Raw genomic sequence first — 27,457 nt, 5'->3', positions numbered from 1 at the left:
CCGCAAACCCTCAGAGCTCAACACGGATTCCAGGGATCTGAGAGAGGCCAAGGTAATCTGTGAAGGCCTGTGTGCCTCAGCTCTGTGCTTACTGGTAGAGCAACTCTATTGGGACTGCATTAGGTCTATCGGGCTGGAGTTTGGGGATGAGGGGTGGGAATGATGTGTGCTGGTCCCACCTCACATCTTGCTCGCTCTTCCTCCAAACCTAAGCAGTCTCTAATCCCTTCCTTTGCACTGACCCACCTTTCAACCCATTCCCCCATTGGGTCCAGCATAGGGAAATGTGCTATCACAGTGGCTGAACCCCTCTTCCATATGGTTCTTAGGGATATGATGCAGTCCTTAGAGATTTTTGTATTCTGATTAGTGATTGATTATGGCAAAAATATTTATATTCTTATGAAGAGCACATTTGCTAATCGGGGACCATAGGGGGTTGGGGGGAGGAGGGGAACTTTTTGGCCCTAGTGCCACATCTGGGAATAGAAATTGTATGGTAGGCCATGAATGCTCACAAAATTAGGGTTGGGGTGTGGGAGGAGGTGAGGGCTCTGATTTGGGTGTGGGCTCTGGGATGGGGCCAGAAATTAGGAGTTCAGAGTGCGGGAGGGGGCTCCGGGCTGGGGCAGGGGAGTGGGGTGAGGGAGGGGGCTCCTGTCTGGGGGTGTGGGCTCTGGGGTGGGGCTGGGGATGAAGGGTTTGGGGTGCAGGAGGGGGTTCCGGGCTGGGATCAAGGGGTTTGGAGAGCGGGAGAGGGATCAGGGCTGGGGCACGGGGTTGGGGTGTGGGGAGAGGCTCGGGGTGGAGGCTCCGGGCGGCACTTACCTCAAGTGGCTTCTGGAAGCAGCAGCATATCCCTTTTCTGGCTTCTACGTGGAGGCACAGCCAGGCGGCTGTGCACGCTGCCCCGTCCACAGGCACCGCCCCTGCAGCCCCCATTGGAGCGCCTGAGAGGGCCATTGGAGCGAGGCCATTGGAGCACGTAGGAGCCAGAGGGGGGCCATGCTGCTGCTTCTGGGAACCGTGTGGAGCGGCCCCCGACCTGGCTCCCCAGCTGGAGTGCCGAAGGGGAGCCATGCCGCAGCTTCTGGGAGCCGCGTGGAGTGGCCCCTGACCCTGCTCTCCGGCTGGAGTGCTGGAGCGGGGCAAACCCCAGAGGAGCTTGAGGGCCAGCTTAAAACAGCTGGCAGGCTGGATCCGGCCTCTGGGCCGTAGTTTGCCCACTGCTGTGCTAAGCCAGAAAATCCTCACAAAAGGGGGACAACCTCCCCCTTCCAGGCCTTACAGGGCCACTGGCAAGGTGCAAGAGCAAATTCATATAGAGATACACAATATGTTGGACCTGGAAGTGATAAAGTAATCTGAACAGCTCTTGGGCGTCTCCTGTGGTATTGGTCCTCCAAAAGGCCAACACTGTAAGATTTTATGTTGACTATAGAAAACGTAATGCTGTTACAGTAACAGATGCGTACCCTCTGCCAAAAATGGATGCTATGCTGGATATATTGAGCCAATCCAAATATCTCAGTACTTTTGATTTAGCTCAAGGTAACTGGAAGATCCCCGGAGAAGGATGCACAGAAAAAAATATGATTTTATCACTGACATAGTGCTCTATGAATTCATGGTGTTACCTTTTGGTTTGGTCAATGTTGGTGCAACCTTCCAGAGACAGGTCAACAAAATGGTTTACAAAATTTTGTAAGGGCACACATAGATGAAATAACAGAGTTCAGCAACACATGGGACAACCACAAAAAGCAAGGTTGTGCTGTCAAAGCGCAAAGAACCTGGTCTAACCATAAAACCCTCTAAGTGCAGAATAGGAGCAGCCAAAGTCCTTTATCTAGGGCATCTGGTTGGTGGGGGGCAAATATCCCCTGACCCTCTTAATGTGGAAGCCATTGTAAATTGGCCTGTGCCCCAAACTAAAAGGCAGGTCCAATATTTCATAGGCCTAGCAAACTACTACAGAAGGTTTGTGTGTGGGTTCAGTGACATTGTATCTCCAACCACAGACTCACGTAAAAAGCACCAATCCAGTACGGTGGTTTGGTAAGAAGCATGCCAGAAAGGTTTTGATAAGATAAAGGCACTCTTCTCTGGAAAGCCTGTGCTAGCCAGTCCTGACTTTGATAAAACATTTGAACTGTGCACTGATGCATCTGACATTGGCTTGGGTGCTGTACTGATGCAAACGGGGAGGGCAGCAAAAAACATCCAATTGCCTTCCTGAATAAAAAGCTCTCACCCACAGAACAAAGTTACTCTGTCATAAAATAGTGCTATGCCATAGTATGGGCAGTTAAACAACTGAAGCCTTAACTCTTTAAGAGGAAGTTCAAGATTCTAACAGACCACACACCCTTAATAAGGCTAAACGGAACTAAGGGCACAAATTCCAAACTATTACACTGGAGCCTGATCCTGCAAGAGCTTGACATGGAGATTGTACACATAAAGGGGAAAGAGAAGATGGTAGTGGCTGCCCTGTACAGGAAAGAGGACCTTGGGCTCACTGCCTCTGCATTGATCAGTGACTTACACTCCTTCAGTATTCTAAGGGGTGGGAGTTTGGTATAACACTCTGTATACCAAAGCAACATCCTGGCATGCCCATAATTACCCTGGTGATAGGATTATGATATGTTTTGTACAAAGTATGCCTGTTGGATTGGATGGGAAGTTATGAAGTTTTGCTATGTGTGTGTTACTGAAATATGTTGTGAAGTTGGAAACACCCAAAACCAGCCTTTCAGGTACAACAATGCAGAAGCCAGAAACTGATGATGGCCCATTAATAGCAATCCACACTACAAAGGACTACCCCAGGAACTGTATACAATAGAGACCTCTCAGAGATAGCATGTAGATGATGGAGAGTGCTTGACTCAGGGCACTGCAAAGGATCTTTCCAGCAAGGTGGAGAAGCTATAAAAGGGGGAAGTGATGTCATCACTTGTCCTCACTCGCCCCACAACTCCACACCTGGAAACACTTCTGGGGAACAAAGACTGAACTGGAGAGGTGATCCCAGCCTAGAGGGGATTTCCGACCTGGGTTTGGAAGATCTATGACCTGCTTGTATTGTCTCTCAGGATGAGACACTGCTTGATTCAAATCCTGTCTAGTATATAGAACACAGATAGCGATTTTACTTTTTATTTCTTAGGTAACCAACTTTGATCTGTATGCTTACTACTTATAATCACTTAAAATCTAGCTTTCTGTAGTTAATAAAGCGGTTTTATATTTTACCTAAAATAGTGTGCTGTTTTAAGTGCTTGAGGAATCTGCTCAGTGTACAAAAGCTGGTACATGTCCACTTTCCTTTGTAGAAGTGGCAGACTGAGTAACAAATTTACACTGGCCAGGCTTCTGACCAAGGCAAGATGGTATATCTCTGGGGTCCTCGGCTGGGGAGCTGGGGAAATTGGCTGGAACCTCTCTATTGTTAGTTCATTAGTGGCTAGGAGAAGCATTCATTTAACTCAGCTGGGTGTGTCCCTGCCTGTGGATGGCTGTGTAAGTGCAGGATCTGGAGAGGATTGCAACTTATCACAGCATCACAGTGTGAGAGGGGGCCAGGCTGGTATGCCAGAGGGTTCAGGGGTACCCCACTTTCAGGTTGCACCGCAGGGAACCCATCACACTCACTCATTTAGAATTAATTTTATAGAAGTTTTTAAAGTTTCTTTGTCTTTTGATGAAGGGATTGCTGTGTGTGTTTCTATGACATATTTAAAGTGCCATTAATATTTTTAAAAGATCTCTCACAGTCAGCTTTTCATAGCTACACAAGCCTTACCTAGTTCCAAGTTGGGAAAGCAGAACTTTACATTAATTTTGGGCTAGGTTTATATGGGTTGGCATTTAATTATTTTTGAGACTTTGAGGTTAATTGTAAAGTTAACTATAAAGTTAACAGCTTAGTTAATAATGTTGGACAAAAATATACAATGAAACAACTCTTGATTAATGACATCTATATATTGTTTATTATATATAATTGTAACATTCAGCAAGCCATTTTATATTAGAACAAAGGTTATAGGCCTCATATGCATTATAAAATCTGCATTGTTGATTATATAAATTTGAAATTATTGCAAGGTATATGCAAGCACAAAAATACACAATGTATTTCACGTCTTGCTCAGGGCTCTTTTCACTTTCTTTATTCTGAGGCCTTGGGGTTCCTTTTGCTCGTTTCACTTTCTTTAGCATTATTCAGATGCTCATAAAGTATCCAAGTTCATGGCAGATACGTGACAGAACAATATTCTCTCAAAGAGTTGTTTAGAGGACAGTGTATTGGTTTACTATTAGATTGAGACTACTGAGGCCATTATATGTAACACATCTATGCTCAGAAACTTTTTCTCTTTTGGTCACCTGGACGGTCTATTGCTGTTTCTCATCCTTTTTCTTTAATTTTTGAGATTCTGGTTTGTTTCTTTCATTTTTCACATTTAGAAAACAGGCTCAAGTCCTGTTGCGGAAGCCCCTCTGAGATGCTGCCTATAATATCATATAATTATAATAGTCACAGGCCGTTCATTATGCGCCCAGCAAAAACCAGAATGGGTCCTCGATACACCAGAGATACTTGATAGGAATAAACTTTTGCATGTGACCCTAAAAAATTAAGATTAACTTCGTTTAAATTTTGCCTATTTCTCTCTAGCCCATATACAAAATTATTTTTCTTTTTGTCGCTATGTTAATCTTGATTGATTATAGGGTTTGCTTTAGCCAAGTTCTCATTTTTACTTATACATTCTCATTTTTACTTTTGAATGTGTAGAGTGTCCTGAGCCTTCTTTGTCTTCTTTTTTTCTCAGCAGTCAACCAGCATTTCCCGGGGGAAAAGGGAGAATCTAGAGTATGTGCTATGCTCCTGTCTTGGTCAGTTAGGATGATCGCTAAAGAATGTAATTAAGAAGAATGGCATAGAGGGATAATATAACACAGAGTTAAGTGATGATGCTACTAAGTATTGTAGGATATAAATCAAACCCAGTGCAGGAACCCACGCATATGGTGAAGTAAGCATTCTGCCTACACATCAATATTGCTAATACCCTGTGTAATTGGTTACGTTTATTTCTAGTAAAATATGTTTTAATGAGGTGGTTCAACAGTGCTAATAAGATGTAAACTGATTGTTAACTCCTTTGCAGGAATGACCTTGCTTATGTTGGTGGCTGGTGCAGAATGGTGTTTGATATTGCATACAACCGCAACTACCATAACTCACTGTTTCTTTTGCAGACTGTGATGACTAGAAGTGTAGTTTCCCTGCTGGGTTGACTGATTCTAAAAACAATTTGGGGCCCACCTGCAGATCAAATGAGCTTGAAAACTATTACATCTTAGGTTGATACATAGTTTTCAGTTAAATATCACTTCTGAGTTTATTAATGCTAATTAGCAACACATTTAATTTTCAATGTATCGAGGACAATACCGCAGTTGAGTTACCCATACTGAGAAATAGCACTAATTTCCTCCCATGCTGTAACCAGCAGGAAACTTTGAAATGACTGTGGAGCTAGCTAAGGGAACAGTGTCCTTCGGTTGTTTTTACACGTCTGTCATGGATGAAACTGAGTAAGTGCACGATTAATTAAAAGGAGCAGCTGAAAATCCTGCGTGGAGAATTCAAGGAATAAAGGGCCAAAGTTCATCACTAAAAACCAGCAGCCGATTATTTACTCATCATGGCTGCTAGTACACTGGGTGAAGTGAAAACGTTGTCGCTGACCATAGAACCGCTGCGCTACAAGTGTGGGCAACACATTTTTTTTTTATTTATTTAGAGTAAGATGTGTTAACATCCAGCATGACAAAATTTGTACAAAGTTCACAATTTAAAAATGAAGTATCACAGCAACTTGTGATTCCACACATTTATAGCAAAATTAAAATGTCAACAAATCCATGCCGTGTAGTACAAAAATAAATCAAACTTCAGTTCCACAGAGAGCACAATAAATAGTTTATACAAAATTTTGTCTTAATAAATGATTACTTAAATTAACTTAGAAATGAATATGAACAATAAGTTATAATAAATAAACTCTGACTCACAATAATTTCATATGAAAGGTCAGCATTCTAATATGTGACACTTTTGTGATCCCTATATAATAGTCACAGATAACTTCTGATTTGATATTATGTACCAACATTAGATGAGCAGCAGATTTGTGCTTAAAATCCCTTTCCATTGTACATAGGTGATAACAATAAGAATCCAAAACTGATACTATCTATTACTCTACTGAAAGCATTACTATATTGGCAAAGAAGCTGCAGACACAATGCAGTGGAAAAATGCATATGCCGTTATGAACAATGAAAGCCCTAAAAGGAGGCTAGGGCAAAAGTACAATATATATGGCAGAAGGTGAACAACAAGCACCTTGCTTCAGCTCTCAAAAAGGCAATTCTGAGCATGGCAGCTACAACTAATAGCACAACAGAAAAAGGGCACTGTACAGATAAGACTGCAGAGCCCCCAAAGTAATTACATAATCTTTTCCCAGCTAGTTATTAAAGTCCTCATGGAAAACTGTAAGCTTTTGTACAGTGAATAGTATAAAGTGCCGCTGGGATATACATATATTTATACATATATATATATACCGAGGTTGAATATTGTATCAGAATATTTGTTGTGAGATCCCTGTAGTCTCCCTTAGCAATATTACTGGATTGGCCATAATGGCTTCCACTATAATTTGTTCAGGTTTAGTGTCACAAGGCTAATGACACAAGAAATTGCACACCTCCGTATGGATATATAGGGCAAGGTAAGTGCAAATAGTCAACTGGCACATTGTGGGGACAATGACCCTGTAAGTCCTGTTCTGCTAAAAATATTTTATTTTTTACAAAACCCATCTTTTTCATAACAAAATTTTAAAGTACTTTTGTACTTTCTGCATAACATCAAGACATGGAAGGAAAAGATATGCTATCAATTTTAAATAAATTCAACATCTGTAAAACACAACACATCAAAATTACGACTTAAAAAGGAAAAAATGTTGTAATAAAAAAGTGGTCGTATGCATACATATAGTGCAGTCATTTTGAAGAAAACAATCAAATCTTGAAGGTACAAATAAGTTTTATCTTAAAATGATCCAGTTTAAAGCAAAAAAAGTGCTGAAGTATATTTAGTTACATTAAAATTTGATTGCATTCATTTTTGCAATAGATAATAGTGGAACAAATATAAAGCATACATGAATGCTGCAGTAATGATTGTTCTCCAACAAAATGCAGAACATAAATATTAAAATATGAAAAATGGGATCAAATGCTTGGCAAAGCAAAAAGAAAAAAATCTTTACTGAGCTGCATTCCTACTAAAGCTAGCAATGAATCCAGTTCAGTAACTACAGTAGACACAAATCATTTGTCTTTATCCCAAAATTAAAGATGTAAAAAGGCAATATTAGTTTTAAAATATTGTCTTTCTCCTTAAATTGAAAATACAGAATTTCTGAAAGATGAACTACATTGCTATAAGACATAGTTCAGAGGGGCACTAAGTAGTCCAGGAGAGATAAGAGAATGTTGGCTCCAAAGTTTATTTGAAAATAAAAGCTGAAATCTTCAGGTTGTCCACCTCTGATATAGTTCCTTTCATAATGGAAGTTCCCATATTCATACCATGTAATGCTTAGAAGTTAATTAAAAAGTGCTGTTTAAGCTGCTTTGAATCTTCTGTCAAGTTTCCATGGCTTGATGTTGTCTTACAATAAATTACCCATTTTGTATCTTACATCTAATCCATGCCATTTTCTTGGATTTCAAAAAACCTCATTTTATTGCCCCCACCACACACCATCCTCTGAAAACAAAAGTCACATAATATTTTCAAGCATTGTTCAAAAATAAAGCATTTTTGCAACCAATTCTTGCTATGAAACAATATGCACACAAAATGTATTTCTTAAATCCCATAAAATCCTCCAACATGAGGCAAAATGATAGTGTTTAAAAAGTGGCTGCAGACCGCAACATTGTCATTCAAAGCTGTTTTTTTTTTGTCCATTTCAGTTCAAAATACTAAAACATTTAATCACTAAAGCATTAAAAAGAATTTACACTCTATTTATTTTGATCAGCTTACCTCTTCAGAAATATATATACCCCAAAAATGTGCATACATTAGCAGCTATAAACATTACATGGCATATCACACTATGTCAGCTTATATGAAAACGTACAAAATGTGAATGTATTCAAAAAACTATTCTGCATTACTATCTTTAAAGCAAGACATAAAATCATTATGAAGTCTTGTAAGCATAACACTGTTTCAAACAGAAATAAATATATAACACTTTCTGGTAAATTACAGCAGCAAAAAACAAGAGGCATCCTTTTTTAAGCAAGACTTTCACCACTATAGCAGCTGTTCAGACCTGAATTCCTCTCACAGCCTGCTTTATATTTTCCAGTAGGGCTTTATTTTCTGGACTCTGATAACGATCTTGATTTGTATACATGTCCGTCAAAGTGGTCACGTAAGCATCAAAATTTTGTTCATTGATTGGTTCCTACGAGATATTAAATAGTAGTTCATATACAACTTTTATTTTCTTGATTGTATATTCATTTAAGCATAACATACTATCATATCATATTGCCACCATTTTTTATAATATTTAAAATGCCTATTTAGATCTTAATTTTACAGGATACATTGGAACAGGCCCACTGTGCCTTTGTTAGCAGTTAAATTTATCTTTATGGTTTCAGTGTTGTTACCACAAATATCCAACTGGTTGAGGAACCATAAACATAAAAACGACATCTACTGTATGAGGTGAACTGAAGATCGCCAAATTCCTTAACTTGTGCTCTCAATCACTTACCATATGTGGCAGCTGGATATTAGCTAGACTATGAATTAAAGACTGGCTTAAATTGGCCAGTTCATGAAGAAGAGACTCATTTTGCTGTTCAATTACTTTGTTCTCCTCTTCTATCGTCTTCAAGTTGCTCTCCATTGTAGTAATCTAAAATGGACAAATTTGTGTACAATGTAATATAAGGCAAGCCGTTATAAAGCATGCGTTCTTGAAGTGAGTGATAACAGTAATATCAGAACAAAAAAGGCCCTTTTTGTTTAAATAAAAAGGTTTCATTTATTTATAATCTTTTATAATTTTAAGAGGTTTTTCTACTATGTACAACTGCAAATTATATGACTTTATTTTAACGGCTTGTCTTTTTTTTATGGTGGAAGTACTGATTTACCTTACATTTGATTGTACTGGCTTTGTACCGATGTAATATTTTTTAAAAAAATATCCTTTTGTATGTAAAGGCACTTATAAGGGCCTCAATCTTGCAAGGTGATTCATGTGGGCAGACTCTTCTGTGTATCTGGACCCCAGCTGAAATCAGTGGAGGCACCATATGGGTATGAGAATCCACCTGTATCCATGAGGTTGCAGGATCAGGGCCAATGTGAGTAGATGATACATTTATCACATTTTTGTAGCATATGCCATATTAACTAAGTGTGCACAATTCTTTGCTGTCACCATTTAGCTCTTTGGAACTATATTTGCATTCAATTTATACTGCCCAATGAATATTCTCACAGAACTGCCAGTGAAAGCTAAAAAATTACACATTGTTGCACAATAGTTACAGCAAAATAATCTGGTAAGAGTGTCTTAGTACTATTCTTTTCTATATTTTTATGTTTTGCATTATGTTACTAACAGCTGTCAATGTTTGTGTTTAATGACAAACAAAATTAAGTTTGCTGTATTTTATTAGCAATATATTTGTTGTCATATGGCTTTTATAAATATTCTCTAAGATGAAAAGGACTTAAAGACAGAACTTACGACATTTGATTACTGTCTCAAATAGGCTAAAATTTAGGAAAAGAAACTGTGTGCTGCATAAATATGAAGTTGTCTATATAAGTAATCTGAGACTGATATTACACTTACTGTCAAAATATATTCCATTTGGAGAGATATTAGCATTTCCAACAGTGTTCCCCATTTTAAGTATACTGTTCAAACCTGTAGAATCTTTCTAAAATGAAGAAACTTTTAAAGTGTGACCAGTGTACATGGCTATTTAATTTCCATGACATAGGGCAACTCATCTATTACCAAGTATAAAATGTGTGTGTGTAGGGTGAGATGTACATTGGCAAGAGGGTAGAAAATGAAGCCAAAGAAGCAGAAAAGAGCATATAGGGCCAAACTCTCAAAGTGACAGTCGCTTGTTTTAATTTGACATCCACAATGAACTGCCGGTATAATAAATTATGGGAAAAAACGATAGAATTTTGATGTGAACTCTCTCATTTGTCAGCACAAACAGTATAGAGGTCACAAGGGGAGAAGAACATCAGATGAGCCTAGGCCAGTATGTTTTAGCAGGTTTGATGGCACAATCAGATAGTTAGATGTCTCAAGTCTATCATTGTGGATTGTGGATTTTTGATAATTTGGTCTGTGACATTAGTTGATAAAAGTAAATATTTTCTTAAGAGCTTGGTGCACACATAAGACTAACTGTCAAGTAGGTTTAACTTTGACTACTGATATTTATGCAGCAGATAATCCAAGCTGAGACACGCATTGTCAATATTACAGGGGAACATTTCTTTGGGATGAATGATTCTCGAACTATTTCTCCAGCATGCTGCAGTAGGCACAGACAGATTTTACTTTAACATAGAGAATGGAAAGATATTCCTGCTTTTTTGCTATGTTTTCAATTTGTGTATGCCAGAGAGCAGGTCAGGCACATGCTCTAAACTCATGTTCTTTTTGGAATCCAGTGCGAAAGAGCCAGTCCTACTACATATGTGTAACTTTTTTTTTTCTTAATTCTTCTTAGCTCAGGTCAGTCATAGTCCAAGTCATTATGTTTAATATTCATCCTTACATTTTTTTATATCAAAAGTAATAACTGGAGTCAGAGTATTGACCTCTGACATCAAATATAATTAGGGCCTAATCCTGGGAGGTGCCAAGTATCATCAACTCCTATTGACTTCAATGGGAGTTGAGACTGCACAGTCTCTCATAGGATTGGTCCTTTAGGTGGTTGAGGACTGTTATCTGATAGATTTTTCCTCTTGGGCCAAACACTGAGAGATGCCAAGCACCTGAAACTGCATTGATTTTCGTGAAGTTCCAGGTAATCAGCACCTCTTAGGATTTGGCACACTGTTACCTTCATAAGATATCTGAAATGTAATTGGCACCATTAGTTATGGCTCATATCAAGTGACTTTTCATTTTCAGTGTATAAATTAAGTAAAATTACAGAACAGAAACTGCTCTCAATATTATAAATTTTCTTTCACATATTTCCCAATTTATATAATGAATTTTGTTTGAAATCTACATAACACAATGTATTTTTATAATAGCATATATTTTGTTAAGGTTAATGTTAACATTTTACTGTCCAATACAGTACATATTGACTGTGATAGTCTTAATGACTTTAATATGTTGATAAAGACCTTAAGGTATCTGATGACTTGCCCCACCAGTTCTGTACTTTTGAAATGGAAACTCATTTTCCTTTGGAGAACACAACAGGTTGAGAGCGTGCCCCCTGAATAATTGTGAAGTCTGATTTTGTTGGGATTCTCCATTCGATGTCAATAGTTTTAGTGACAGTAAATATTTGTAATCAACACTTTTCCCCTCTTTCCAAGTCTGTGTCACAACAAAATGTGCAATAGATCCCTTGAACATTTCCTAAGAATATGCAGTGGTCTAAATGCAGTGGAACCAGTTTGAGAAGTGAAAGCTAAAATTAGTGTAGGGATCATGTGTTCATTGAGTTGATACAAGTTTCCACCTAAAAGCCCTGATCCTACACATTCTTTCATACAAGAAAAACTTTATGCATGTGAGTAGCATTATGAGTATTTGAATACTGAGGGTTTTTCAATTTTTTATTTAATTTTTCTATATGGCCATAATGTATTAGGTATTCATCCAGAAATCCAAACACTTGTGGCAGGTTACAGGATGAGATCTGGCCTAACGAATACTGGACTGCCCAGATGGAAGGCGTTTAAAAAAAACCCACTTGCAAAAAACCCTGTAAGTCTTAATGTAGACTGTACTTACTACACCTTACTGATATCAAACTGTGGGGAGACAAAGCCTCATGAACTGCACTAGATATGACAGCCAGCTGGAAAATGTAATTTCAGTGGAAAGCAAATGAACCCCTACCCCATTTTCTATTCAGCTACAGAAGTGGTCAAAAACCTCAACAAAAGAGATTTTCATGAAAAAAGAGAAATGAAAATGTTCACAGTATAGTTCTCCATTTTCTGACCAATTCTTGTGGACCCCAAATAGGATGAAGCTGGGCTATGGACTGTGTCCTTTCCAACCAATCAGTGGTCTGATGCTGTTGCCGTGGGGAGTGATCGCTGTACAATATTACAGGTGTAGCAGTTGCTGCTTCTGTGTGTACTCCCTCTGCAAGCAGAATGCCCTGGCCACTGCTGTGTTCTCCATCTACTAATGCCATGATTTAGCTGTCTGAGAGTTTAACAGATATGAGGGTGTTATAAAATCTTATAAGAAGGAAATGCAAAGGTGGCTATTTAGCGATGACTTTCAGTTTTTAAAAGTGGTGGCCACTGTGGTGGGAAATAACTACTTAATAGCACCACAGATACTGTTTTCTAAGCTTATAAATGTAAATTAAGAACATATGAAATGTGAGCAAAAATGTGAAAGAAAACAATTTTTCCAAAGACAAGTTTTCTCCTATATTTCTTTTGAACAATCATGTGTAAAAAGTAGCTAAATTTAAGGCTTCATAAAACTGTTACCTGAGTTCTGAGTTTAATCATATCAGCTTCCATCTGGGAATTGGATTCATTTAGTTCCTTGATTTCTTCATCTAGCTGTTTAATTTCTTCATCATTTTCTATACCTATGCAAAATAAAAATAAAGGAGATATTAAAATAATTAAGCTATAAATCTGTGTTCTGCAACTGAGTCATTTCATATTTGAAATTAAACTTATTAAAGTAAAAAGTTCAGAAACACTAAGTCTCATCAAACTTCCCATTCGAAGTTAAACCCATATATTTCTAATCATGTCTCTTTTAAGAACTGCAGTGATTTCCAATGAGAATGGTAGAAACAGCTTAGGGAGAGATAAAAACATAACACCACCCTTTAAATATACTGATTATATCTTTACATTATTAGAAATGCACCTCTACTTAATGAATTCTGCTGCATTGTCACACTTAACCTTTTAAAAAAATACTGGCAACTTCTCTTGTCCTTTTAAGGAAAGAAAAAATATCCTAACAAGGCAATAGTTTCAAGTCACAATTATGCCAAAACCACTTGCTCCTATAATCAGGGGAAACATTTCACAACACAGAAAAACTGTAAAATACCACTGTCAATCTGGACCCCCTGCAGCCTCTGCTACCTCCATAGTTCATTACCGAATGACCTAGGGTAACATTTTCAGAAGTGTTCAGGTGACTCAAGAGTCTAAGTCAAAAGTTACTTAAGCATTTAGGAGTCAGATTTATAAGGTATTTAAGACACACAGATCGGTGCCTGCTGGGATATTCAAAAGCACCTAGATGCCTAAATCACAATAATTTCAATGGGAGATAGCCACTTTAGAATACCCAATAGGTGCCTATATGTCTCATTATGCACCAGAGTGCCTAACTGCCTAAGTCCAATATTTAGGCACCACTGGCATTCCAAAACCTCTTCTCAGCTGCTGCCTAACATTGGAGGTACCTAAATTCCCTCGGTGGCTATGTTTCCACCATAAAAGTCGCCAAGGCACCTAAATTTCAGCAACTGGACATGCACTCTGTTGCCTAAATCCTGCCATACCTAACTCACACCTAACCCCAGTGGGATTAACAAAATAGGCATTCTCCTGCCTATCTTGCCTTGGGGCCTGATCCAGTAGGCATGTTCAGTAAGGAAGTAAAGTCCATTTTTTCATGTCTAAATGCTGGTCACATCATAGCAGAATTTTTGGAAGTCTTCTTGATCCATCGCCAACTTCACACACCCATCAACTGATCTCTCAGTGATCTGCCACACACCATCTATCCATTTCCTTTCTGATCATCCCCTTGTATGATGACCCACCACCATTCCTTCCATGATAACTTTCTCAAGGATATTCCCATATCTGTGCCTAATGTGACCAAAGTACATAAGTTCACGTTTGTTGATTTCTGAGAGCAGAGTCTGCTTCTCTCCAATAATATTTCTAACATAAGTTTCAGAGTAGCAGCTGTGTTAGTCTGTATTCACAAAAAGAAAAGGAGTACTAGTGGCACCTTAGAGACTAACCAATTTATTTGAGCATAAGTTTTCATGAGCTGTAGCTCATGAAATCTTATGCTCAAATAAATTGGTTAGTCTCTAAGGTGCCACTAGTACTCCTTTTCTTCTAACATAAGTGTTCATCTTTTCCGTCCAGGGATGGGGCCCCACTGGCGAGATAGGTGTTTCCTCGCTTAGTTTACAACTCGGCTTTGGGTTGAACTAGGGCTCTGAGCAGCTTATTAGTTGCTTTTGAAAATGTTACCTCTACAGCCCATTCCTTGCCTATTGAAATTAATAGCAAAACTCTCACTGATTTCACCAGGAGTAGGACTGGACACATCACTGATGGATGTTGGTCTAGCTTCCTTCCTATTCACAACACTGAAATGCTTTATTAAAGTCTGTAATAAACTACATCCATCAGTAGATGTGGGTTATAGGTCTTTGTAATTCATGCTGTTTCTGTCTGTGACAGTAGATACTAGAAAGCCCAAGACTGAATTATTGCGCTGGTTTGTATGTTTAAGTCTTGGTATTAATTATTATTGGTCTTGTATCTTCTTTGGTGACTCAAATTTCCCAAAGGAGATCCCTTTTGAGTCCTATTTAATTCTATATTTATGTGTTTGCTATGTGATCATGGGCTTTAAAGCCAGATCGTCAGCTGGTATAAAGTCATGTAGCTCCATTGGCTTCATTGGTGCTTTGCTAATGTACACTGAGGATCTGGTCCTAAGTGTCACAACTGTATGGATGTCAATCCCTGTTGACCAAGGAATTTCTGTATTGCATGACCATCAGCGGAATTATAGTTTGCATAGTCTGTAGCTTTCTTGAAGAGAAGTGCATTTAGACTAAATGGCTACATGTTATACATATAACATTGATCATCACATTTCTCTGTTTTTCCAGTTGCTGGGGTGGAGATCTTTTTAATTCAGGAATCTTCCTTTTACAAATGTCTTTACTGGACACACTGTAAAGTTATATTTCTCTAACCTCTCCAAGCTGTATCCCCACACAGGGACAAAAAGGGCCAGACTTTTAAATATTGTTGCTACCGTATATACATTGTTCTGTACAACCTTCTCCAACTGTCCTCTAACCGAACCACTCACGCCTGACACACTAGTTTACTCATCAACCTTCCCTTCTGCACATCCCCTTCACAAAACTCCCCCATCACGACACTACTGGTTGCAGATGCTAGGTGAAGTAGTTTGGTGTATGGGAAAGGGTCGTTTGGTAAAGATGGTGCAGGAGAACTGAGAACTGAGTGGTAGTTGTGATAGTGATAAGGCGCATGCCTGTGAATGGAGGAGTAGAGAGTATGCATTATTAGATAGCTTAACTTTTTATTTCCTTGTTTTAGGAGTTTTTGTCAGGTATGTGATATATGCAGGCAACACAGGCTTTTGTGTGTTGATTTCTTAGGGGTTTGTATGTTAAAGATGTCGCACTCACACATAAATTCCCACTATTCCCACGTCTCTTTTTTACTCAAGAGCTCCCTGGTTGCAGATGCTAGGTGAAGTAGTTTGGTGTATGGGAAAGAGTCATTTGGTAAAGATGGTGCAGGAGAACTGAGTCTGTGGTAGTTGTGATAGTGATAAGGCGCATGCCTGTGAATGGAGGAGTAGAGAGTATGCATTATTAGATAGCTTAACTTTTTATTTCCTTGTTTTGGGAGTTTTTGTCAGGTATGTGATATATGCAGGCAACACAGGCTTTTGTGTGTTGATTTCTTAGGGCTTTGTATGTTAAAGATGTCGCACTCACACATAAATTCCCACTATTCCCACGACTCTTTTTTACTCAAGAGCTCCCCCGGGCTAATGACCTTCCTATGGCTTGTCACCTCGAAGATCCCACCTGTGGTGAAGCATGGGAAGTTTGTCAGGCCCAGGGGCTGGCTCAGTAACAGTGCTCCAGCTATTTAGGGAAGCTGCCCACTAGCATCCCCATGCTCCTGTAGTTAGGGGTAGGGATATGTATGAGATAGGGTCAGGGAAATTAAGAAACTGTCAGGCAAACTCCTCTGACAAGCTCCATTACTGAGCCAGCCCTTGGATCTGACAAAGTGCACTCAGTTTGCTATAGGGGGAACTACTCTGTGACAAAGCATGGCTTGACTATTCTGAGGCAGGTTGTTGTGAAGGAAGTTTAAGTTGCCCTCAGCAAAGATGGCTGTCCATAATCAATGAGAGTGACCCTTATGAAAGATGTCCTTGCAGTCAGGATGCAGAGTGGAGTCTCCCTCCAGGCAGCCAGTGGGGAGGGGCACATTTTTTTGCTCCTGTGTTAAAGGTTGATTTTTGAACCTCATATACAAACTGCAGGTAGACAGCTCTCCCTAGAGGCTCAAAACCCAGAAGACATTAAAAAGAAAGTAAGTGATTTTTTAAATCTCATGATTTTTAAACCAATCTCATGCCCTCGTACACACTTAATTACAGTCTTCCTGATGGATGGGTTTTCTCTTGGTATGTTTGATTAATGATATTTGGCACCAATAGATTACACATATCTTTAATGTGTCTTGCAGACACCAATACAATTGACTATTAATGTGATAACTCTATATTCATTACATTTGTAACAACAAATTAATTCTGGAATTTTTTAAAAGCTCCTTCCCCCTTCTCCCAAGTTCTAGAAGAACTCTGATGAATCTCCCATTTTTTCCTGACTATAGACCTCCCCTTCAGACTTTTGAAGTGTCATAGCCTTTATTCTTCCAGCTAATGAGGAGTGCATGGGATTCCTTTTGGACACAATCAAAGCTGCTTCTTAATTTCATAGTTCCAATTTGGGGTATTTTAACTGCTTTGTAATTGAAGAGGTCCTGTGTAGGGATTATTATTTATTATAAAAAGAAAAGGAGTACTTGTGGTACCTTAGAGACTAACAAATTTATCTGAGCATAAGCTTTCGTGAGCTACAGCTCACTTCATCGGATGCATTTTTTTTTCCACTGAATGCATCCGATGAAGTAAGCTGTAGCTCACGAAAGCTTATGCTCAAATAAATTGGTTAGTCTCTAAGGTGCCACAAGTACTCATTTTCTTTTTTGCGAATACAGACTAACACGGCTGCTACTCTGAAACCTGTTATTTAATATAGGCTCCTTTATACTATGGTAGTGCTTAGAGGCCAACCAAGTCAGGGCCCCATTGTGCTGGAGCCTAGCTCCTTAAAGGTATTAAAGCACCTAACTCCCACTAAAACCAATAAGAGTTAGGTGCCTAAATACCATTGAGAATCTGGGCCTGGGAGCTGTATAAACATATAACAAATGACAGTCCCTGACCTAATGAGATCACAGTCTAAATGGCAAAACACACTAGAGACAAACAATTGGACTGGGATTAGGGGAAACAGGGTAACAAAATCATAGGCTGTGTGCAATTCTTACCCAATCTGGAGCAGTAAACACAAATTGTCACCTGGCTAGCTGTTAACAGATGGCAACATTCCATAAGTATTAAGGAAGTGGTAAATTTTGAGAAGGGACTTGAAGGTGGATAAGGTGGCAGCTTTATGGATTGTGGATGGCAGTTTATCCCATGTGTAAGGGATGAGATTAATGGTTCAAGAAAATAAGCACCTCTCATTAAATACAATTCCAAACTTTAAGAAGTGTTGGAACTGTATTGGTCCCAGGATATTAGAGAGACAAGGCTGGATATTAGAGAGACTTCTGTTGGTGAGAGATACAAACTTTCAAACTCTCTCACCAATAAAAGTTGGTCCAATAAAAGATATTACTGTATCCACCTTGTCTCTCTAAAGTTTAAAAAGTGCTTTTCATGCAACTCCAACATGGCTGGGATGTTGGATGTAATGCAGCTTTATGATATTGCTTTGCCAGTATTTGTCCTGGAGCACAACTGCAGGAAGGTAGAAAGTAGTTTTGTATAGTTTTCCATTGGTCAAGAGGTTCCCAGCCAGGAACTGGACCTCCAGATTGGCCAGAGGATTTCCTGAAGATGATTAACACAAGGCCCTCTTGATCTGACTTTCAGAAGTGCTGAGTACCTACAACTCCAGTTGAAACCAGTGGGGGCTGTGAGTGCTCTGCACCTCTGAAAATCAGGTCCCCTCATCTTCTGAGCAGTTGTGCAATGTGAGACCCACTGGCCACCTTGGGGCATCAGACTTGAGTCAGAAAAAACATAGCATTTTATTATATTAGAAAATATTTACACAGCTACCCCTGTGTAAATCCAGAATCTCCTCAATAAAGTCAATAGAGTTTTTCAGATTTTCTCTGGTGTAACTCAGGCCAGAATCTGACCTCCTGTATTTCTGGCTCAGGCTTCAATAGCATGGAAGTCAGTTGCATTGCTTTCTAAAATGATCTCCTTCATGGTATACACTAAGAAAGACTTATAAAAAGGCCCACATAGCAATGTGTCTTTTATCTTGGAAAGAGGTAATATTTAAAAGAGAATGATTAGAATTTTACCATTACTGGCCCGTTGCTTTATTGTTAGCATCTGTTCTCCAGACAGCTTTGCCTTCTTCATGGCGGAAGTGGCTCTGGGGCATCCTGATAGACTGTGAACGATAAGAAAATAAAGAGCCTATTAAATTGTAATTGGTCACTGACAATAAATTTGTCAACTAAAACTGTCATGACATAACATCTGAGAGGAACTTTATCTCCACTCTGCACAAAAATGATAGGGTATGTGGTTCTGAAAGAGAGGGAGGAGCTTCATAAATTATTTTTTGGTTTTATTTTTCTGCCCCTACCTCTTTTTGAATGTGCAGATTATATATAAATCCAAGAAAAAGCATTTTATGTACAAAATCTAAACTAGGAAAAGAACAATGCAGCCTTTTAGAGATGTGGTATCCAAAAAACTTACCTTATAAAAAGGGTTACTGCTTAAATGCTCCATTTAAACAAAACACTATCTGCCCTACACGTTTAATCTCAAAAACCCAAACACAGGAACTCTGCATTTCAAGGACTGAGGGAACTGGCTAGCTCTAATTGTGTCTTTAATAATGAGCTCTTCTGAATTACTAGTATGCTCGTTTTTAGATATAACCTATTCCTATATTTGAATTGTTCTTTTTCTAAATCACTTTTTAAAACATGTGAATTACTTTGGATCAGATTTTTGTTTGGACTTTAGAAAAGTGCATTCCCTACCCACGATGAGACCTGCATGTAAAATGCGATTTAACACTATTTCAGGGTTCACTCCTCCACTATCTCATTCTATGTACAGAGTCCTAGACACTATTTTGGGGACACATGTTCTATATACTAATAGATGAAATACATACAAATAATTATTTAAATATTTTCTTGAAATGAGGAAAATTTTGATTAAGACAATTACGTGCAGCAATCCATTTAAAACCGAGAGAATTAAAAGTATGAGGCAATTTTTCTATATACAACTACAATCCCAACAGAATTTCAATTCAGCATCTTTGAAATGTAGGACAAACCATTTATCCAGTTAAGCTTATATAGTCTTTAATTAATACCCATAGTAATGCAGAGGTACTGTATTATTATATTGGGCACCCCAGAAATTCATTCAGCCAAGATACAATATCCCTTACTGATCAACTTTCAGCAGTTTCCACCATTTGCAGATGTGATCAAAGAAATATGGAAACTCAGATTTAATTGTTGGCCAAAAAACCCCAACAATCCACTAGTATTTAGACATCTGATTATCTCAGACTTTAAAAAATTTTCGGTGAAATCATGGCCCAACTCAAGTCAATAGCAGTTTTGCCACTAAATTTAGAGGGACCAAGATTTCACCATGTATTTTTGAAAAAGTGTCCCTAAGTGTGGGACATTTAAAAGTGTGCTTACATTCCCCAAATGTTGAACTGTCTCTCATATTATGGTCATCCTCTAATCACACCATGCAAAAGAATATGTCTAATTGTTCTATCCTGGCAAATGAAAAGGCTGTTGGGCCAGATTGTGCTCACACTCAGCAATTAACTGTGGGCACAAAACTGTTCCCATTCTTAAAAATCCTGTCCTTAACATGGCACTGTGTAGTAGAATCAGCAGGAGGAAAAATATGTCTAACGTCATTACAAGCTGGAGTACTGTGTTCCCATTTCTATCAGTCTTTAAAAGCAGAGGACATTCTGAAATGTTTCCAAAATCAATTCTACATTCTTTCAGCACCAATATATTCAAAATTTAATAACACATTTGAACTCTAGATTCCACATGCTACATATATGCTTCTGCAAACTGTGAAATTTACACTTTGTTCCCAAGGCTAGAGTGAACTATTTCTACTGTTTTTTAATTGTTCACATGTCAAGCTTAAATGCAGAGCCAGAACCACTACAGCAGTTAATTTTTCTCCTAAATAACCTAAGTATGTGCAATATGGAACCAATTTCCATGAACTATGGTAGCTCCTCCAACACTTGGAGTTTTTAAGTAAAGACTCAATTTCTTCCTACAAGATATGCTCCAATTCAACCACAAGTTATCAAGCTTGATCCAGGAATCATTAGGTGAAGTTGTATAGCCTGTGTCCCGCAGAAGGTCAAACTAAATGATTGTATTTGTTCCTACTGACCTTAAAACCTGTGACTTTCCAACACTGATGTTCACTCATTAAAATATATTACTCTGAATGGTCTGAATGATCACATCTACAAGGTTTTGAATTATTATTATTAATTATTATTATTATTATTAAACAGAACTGATAAAAAGATGGACAAATTTTTTAAAAAACATTTAAAATTTTCAACCCCATTTTCCATCAATATTTTCCAAATTGATTTTTCCAGTTCTATTATTGAAATAATATATAATAATAAACTATGGCTATTATTATCAGTGTGATCTAGTGGATAGGGCTCTAGGCTGGGAGGCAGGAAACCTAGGTTCTGTTCCCAACTCTGCCACTGACTTGCTGCGTGACCTTGCACAAATCACTTTATTTCCCTTGCTCTCTCCTTGTATTTATTTTGTTTATTTAGAAGAAAAATTTTCAGGACAGAGACTGTCTCTTATTACGTATGTCACAGTTCCAGGTTAACAGTACCCGTCTCCCTTGTGGTCTCCTCCAGGGCACACCTTTAGATGTCAGGACTCCAGCAATCACTGCTCTCCCTCACCCTCTAAATAGGGGATTTAGGCTTGCAGTCCCCCCTACAATTCACTGTCATCACAGTAGGTCTGACTTTAGTCCAGAACCTGCAGTCTGTTTGTTCCCAGGGACGATGATAGGGTGATCAGTCAGCCTTCATGGAGCACAGTATGTTTGTTTTAGGATAAAAGAATTATAAAGGACACAAATTATAAAACAAGATACAATCTACAGGCATACTAGGTGTCACCCATATTTCACATGGAAAGCCTGGTAGGTTCTAGTCCTTCAAACCCTTCCAGCAGAATTTTGCCCTCCTGGATACAATCTCATGTCAGTTTTTGGATCAAAATGAAGGCCCCTGAATCAATTTATGCTGATTCTTTACGACAAAGCCCTTTCTTTGTCTTCTGAGCCTCTTGAACCCAGTCTGAACGAGTTTATACAGTTCCTCCCAGGGCATGGTACTTCTCTGGAGTTATTTACCTGTCTCAGGATTTTCAATAATCACCTCCCACTGATTTTAGTTCCTGGAGTGAATTTGGTAACCTTCCCCCATGCACATGGGCACCTCCTTTGCATAATTTTTGGTGGTATCCAGAACGAGTCCAAGCAGAGCCATCCCATCCATAGGACAGACCAGGGCAACCACCCTGGGCCCCGTGCTTTGGGGGGCCCTGTGCTTCAGGGGAACTTGGGATCCAGGGCAGCCTGGAGGGGATAGCAGGGGGCCTGGCGCTGGCAGCAGCGAGCAACCCGGTCCCAGCCCTCTCTGCCCTGCCGTCTCCCGGCGTCACTTGTGGGGAGTGGGTAGAAGCCAGAAAGAGACAGGGCGGGGAGAGGCAGGGTGGGGGTTTGGGGAAGGGGTGGAGTGGAGTGGGGGCAGAGTGGGGGCAGACCAGGGCAGGAAGAGATGGGGCAGGATGGAGCGGAGCAGGCTGGGGCTGGGTTGTTCACTGCTGCCCGTGCCAGGCCCCCCGCTAACCCTCCAGGCTGCCCTGGAACCCTGCGTCCCCTGAAGCGCGGAGCCCTGCAAAGCGTGGGGCCTGGGGCAGTTGCCCTCGTCTGTCCCATGGACAGGACGGCTCTGAAAATATAAGCCAAACGTTGGTGGAACTGGGTCCATGTCCCTGAATATTGGTGGAGCACAGGCACCACGGGCCCATATAACTCACTGCCTATGCCCGTGCAGCTAGAATGCAATCCCTGGCTCACAGATAACATTTATAAAATTGATACAATAATCTGAAATGTGTCTGTTATATCTGGCACAATGCGTTTGTACAGTGTCTAGCACAGTAGGGCCTGACCTTGTGGAAAAACTGAAATAACAGATTAATGCCTCTTTGGATCAAAGCTATGACATGAATAAAGAGTGGCATAGAGAATTTTGCACAGACAAGTTTGTGAGAAATGCATCACTGGCACAACAGAGGGAATGGAGGATGGCAGCATGAAACTTTAGGGTTCTGTACCATTTTAATTATCTTGAACCACTCTCTCTCTTTTAGCCCTCAGTTTAAGCTTTTATCCCACGTCGATGGCAGGTTGAAGGGTCCAATTTTCAGTGAGGGTGAGGAATCTGAAAGGGAGCTAAAGCAGCTCTGGTTCCTCATAACATGGAAAGACTAGGAAGAAGTAGGAACTGTTTTTTCCTGTATGGCTGGACTTAAGATAGAGGGCAGGGAAGTTTGTAGGACATTGACAAAGACCTGCTGTCGAGAAACTGTGACCTCAGAAATTAGTTGAGGGGAAAAATTTTGTTTTCTTTGGACTTTTGTCGTGTATTTGACTGGTGAACCTGTGCCCTGAGGAGAAGTAGTTTAGCTTGCCTAGGGAGCAAGTCATGGACAGATCCCAAGAGAACAGAATGTAAGGGACTGAGTTAAACTTTTTAGTTTGCCACATGTTATCCCAGGAAGTGGTGAAGGAAGTGGCTTTGGAGAAACAAATGCAGATAGCCTGAGGCTCAGTGGTAACAACTGATTCCTGTCCTGGGGCCTGAGGCCACAACTCCCAGGTGGGAGGGAACTTGTGTCATGATGACTTGTACACTGGCTCATAAACTTGAAGACTCTAAGGTCAAAAGAGACCATCATGATCATCTAGTTTGACCTCCTGTACATTGCAGGCCACAGAACCTCACCCATCCATTCCTGGAATAGCCCCCTAACCTCTGGCTGAGTCACTGAAGTCCTCAAATCAGGGTTTAAAGATTTCAAGATACAGAGAATCCACTATTTACACTAGTTTAAACCTACAAGTGACCCATGCCTCATGCTGCAGAGGAAGGCGAAACCCCCACAACCCAAATATGGCGATTAGTTAGACCCTGAGTATGTGGGCAAGACCCACCAGCCAGACACCTAGGAAAGAATCCTCTGTAGTAACTCAGAGCCATTCCCATCTAGTGTCCCATTACCAGCTGTTGGAGATATTTGCTGCTAGAAGTCGTAGGCTGGCTACATGCCATTATAGGCAGTCTCATCACACCACCCCCTCCATAAACTTATCAAGCTCAGTCTAGAAGCAAGTCAGGTTTTCTGCCCCCACTGCTCCACTAGGAAGACTGTTTCAGAACTTCACTTCTCTGGTGGGTGGAAACCTTCACCTAATTTCAAGCCTAAACTAGTTATGGCCAATTTATATCCGTTTGTTCTTGGGTACACAGTGGTGCTCAACTTAAATAACTCCTCTCCCTCCCTGGTATGTATCCCTCAGATGCATTTATACAGTGCAATCACACCTCCCCTCAGACGTCTTTTGATTAGGCTCAACAAGACAAGCTCTTTTCGTCTCCTCTCATAAGGTATGTTTCCATTCCTCAGATCATCCTACCAGTCCTTCTCTGCACCTCTTCCAGTTTGAATCCATCTTTCTTAAACATGGGAGACCAGAATTTCACACAGTATCCAGATGAGGTCTCACCAGTGCCTTTTCTAATGATACTAACACTTCCCGGTCTCTATGGAAAATACCTTGCCTGTTGCATCCTAGGACTTCATTAGCCTTTTTCACGGCTGCATCACACTGGCAGCTCATAGTCATCCTGTGATCAACCAATATACCCAGGTCTTTCTCCTCCTCTGACATTCCAACTGATATGTCCCTAGCTTATAGGAAAATTCTTGTTGCTAGTCCCTGGGATTGCTAAGATTCAGAGTTCATATAGCATTATAATGAGTGGGGTAGTTCACACTTCTCTTTGCCCTACTATTTCCCTTTATCTCTCTGAGGAGCCGGACAAATGAGACAACAGTGTATTCACTCAAAATCAGATTACCTCTGCTCCCATAAGGTCTAGAAATTTAATTTAAAAAAAAAGGCAAGCCTAAATTCTGTAGGAAATAATGGGGCCAACAGAGAAGTCCTGATCCCTGGCCCAGCTCTAATTTTAACTGCCTTATGTGTGTATTTTGTTGAAATGTTGATGTAAGCAGAGGCAGGATGAGCTCTACCCTGACATCTGGTGACAAGTCATGGTGGGTTGTGAAAAAGAACTTCAGGGGCTGATCTCATTTGCATAGGCACACCCACCCCGCCTAGATGGTCACTTTGGCGGCTGTAGGCGCCCCAGTTTCTCTGTTATTGAGGCAGGAATAAACTGTTATTATCCTGATTATGTGAATCAAGGACAGTGGAACTGTACTTGGCCTTTTGTTATGATGGAGGGACTCACCATCAACTAAGCAGCACCCGCTAGACAAGGGTCATGGGTTCCAAAACCCAGTGAATGGAGAGAGAGGCTGGGGATAGGTATTAATACTTGGTGGTATAGGCCCCATGGTGATGCTACATGCTAATTGCACTTCCTCCTCTCTCTAATGTGGAATATCAGAGCTAATTTTGATTTCATTAGGAATCTAGGCTGCTGAGCTGAATTCACGTTGGGCCAACAGTGCACCAGCACTGAGGCTCCCCTACTACAAGCTGAAATCACAAAAGAGCTAAATTTACTAAGAGCTGAAATCACTGAGCGTTGTGTTAAGTAGTGGGGGAGCCTGAAGATATATTGTGGAACAGTTTGTGGGACGGTTGGTAGAGCAGAGCGGCTCTTAGAGCACAGCAGTTTGCGGGATGGCTGTAGCGGCTCATGGGATGGCTGGCAGAGCGGAGCGATTCGTGGGATGGCTGGTGGAGAGGAGAAGAGCCCCATGGAGAGGTGGGGCAATTGGCTTTGGACCAGGTAAGGTGCCCCTTAACTCCCCCCATCTCCACCCAGGTTGGAAGGTAAAACTCTGCAGATAAACTTTCAAACTCTGGGGCTGCACTGACCAGGGATAGAGACTTTTGTTGTTGGACTTTTGGGACTTTGGGTGATTTTGGGTTGTTGGACTCAAGAACCAAAGGGAAAGGACACGCCGCAATTTGCTTGGGGTGGGTTTTTTGCTCATGGGTTGTGTTATGAATCCTGTTGGTGGTGTTTCCCCAACATAATGCCACATTGTTTCTCTCTGTTATTAAAAGGCTTTGCTACACTCAGACTCTGCGCTTGCAAGAGGGGAAGTATTGCCTCTTGGAGGTGCCCAGCGGCGGTGGTATATATTTGTCCCAGGTCACTAGGTAAGGGGCTCGAGCCGGTTTTGCATTGATTTATTGGAATGGAACCCCTAGATACTGAACCTGGCCCTTGTTGCTGCCAACTCTGATGGGAAAAAGGGTTACATTTAAAATCAAATAATGAAATGAGTTGGGAATCTTGGAAGCAGGCAGACCCCACTCTCTGCTGGTAAACACTCCACTTACTTCTGCCTGCACTATAGATGTGATTCACCTCCCCTAATGGTGATTACTAGCTGCTGCTCCAAGTTGGAAACAATCAGGGGAAGGCAGGTCACACTGGAACATTAGGCCAGGAACAGGGAAGAATTAGCATAATGCCTGTAGTGTGCTAAAGTGGAGAGGCTGGGCCAAGGGTAGAAATAAGATTAAGAGGAAGAATGAAGCTGAGAGACTACTATGGGAATGGGAGGAGTTACTGGTCGCCAGAAAGGGAGAGTGAAGAGGAGGATGGGGTGAGGAAGGACTACTGCCAGGCTAAGGAGAGAGTATAGGAATTTACTTGCCTCCATTCCTTCAGGAGAAAGAACAAAATATGAATAAAATCTGCTTCAGTGATCAAACAATTAAAGCAGAATTTACCCTCAATGCGTCAAAAATCACTGACTTTTCTAAAAACAACCTCAGCCAATGGAAATATTTCACCAGATTGTTTAGTGGTTTCAACAGAATAATACATATCAACTCACATCAGTTATATGGCCTTTATAATTCACTTCTGAGTCATAGGTCTTCCGCTACAAGTGAGATTAATGTGTAATCTTGTTTTAGCTCATTTTTAATGCTCTAGTGCCTTATAAACCTTATGTTGGCTTTTTTTTTTCCCACTGGAGGAACAAAGGGAAACAGAGAGATACATAGATATCTCATCTCCTGTCCGACAGCTCCCGGGCTGTTAAGGAGGAGGAAAGTCTCAAGAGAGGAAAGCATCAAGATGGAGCAGAGGGAAACGATCCCATAGTTGGGACCCACCTTCCAGATGATGTCATGGTATCCACTTGCACTGAGGATATCCTTCTGAGGGTAATTATTAAGAAGAGACAGGCAATAATAGTAGGAGATTTGATTATTAGAAATATGGATAGTATGTGTATGGATAGTATGTGTTTGTGATGCCTGGGAGAGCTGCATAGTGAATTGCCTGCCGGGTAGGAAATCAGCGGATCTCTTGAGACATGTAGATAGCCTTATATGTAGTGCTGGGGAGGAGCCAGTGGTGAGGGAACATGCAGGTACCAGTGACACAGGGAAAGGGAGGAGAGAGGTCCTGGAGGCAAAATTTAGGTTTCTAGGTAAGAGATTGAAGCCCAGGACCTCTATGGTAGCATTCCTACATCTACTATAAAGTGGGTCCATAACTGGTTGAAAAAACATTCCCAGAGAGTAGTTATCAGTAGTACACAGTCAATCTTGATGGGCATATCAAATGGCATCCT

The 27,457-nt window shown here is 40.3% G+C and overlaps 1 protein-coding gene across 20 annotated transcripts in view; it reads right to left on the bottom strand.

The window, feature by feature from the left end:
- Window positions 1-5,800: 5,800 nt before the first annotated feature.
- The window catches only part of MYT1L (myelin transcription factor 1 like), a 380,247-nt gene continuing 358,590 nt past the window's right edge, over window positions 5,801-27,457 (bottom strand). For all 20 annotated transcript variants that reach the window (XM_073336127.1, XM_073336123.1, XM_073336134.1 and 17 more), the window contains 4 exons: window positions 18,830-18,921; window positions 12,872-12,975; window positions 8,901-9,044; window positions 5,801-8,582 (listed from right to left, as the gene is read on the bottom strand). In XM_073336127.1, coding sequence (XP_073192228.1) covers window positions 8,442-8,582; window positions 8,901-9,044; window positions 12,872-12,975; window positions 18,830-18,921 — 481 coding nt within the window. In that variant the 3' untranslated portion in view covers window positions 5,801-8,441. The remainder of the gene's footprint in view (window positions 8,583-8,900; window positions 9,045-12,871; window positions 12,976-18,829; window positions 18,922-27,457) is intronic.

The sequence above is a fragment of the Lepidochelys kempii genome, chromosome 3, assembly GCF_965140265.1.
Source record: "Lepidochelys kempii isolate rLepKem1 chromosome 3, rLepKem1.hap2, whole genome shotgun sequence".
Lineage (NCBI taxonomy): Eukaryota > Metazoa > Chordata > Testudines > Cheloniidae > Lepidochelys > Lepidochelys kempii.
Note: the sequence above shows the minus strand (reverse complement) of the source record. Positions and strands in the feature narration are given on the sequence as shown.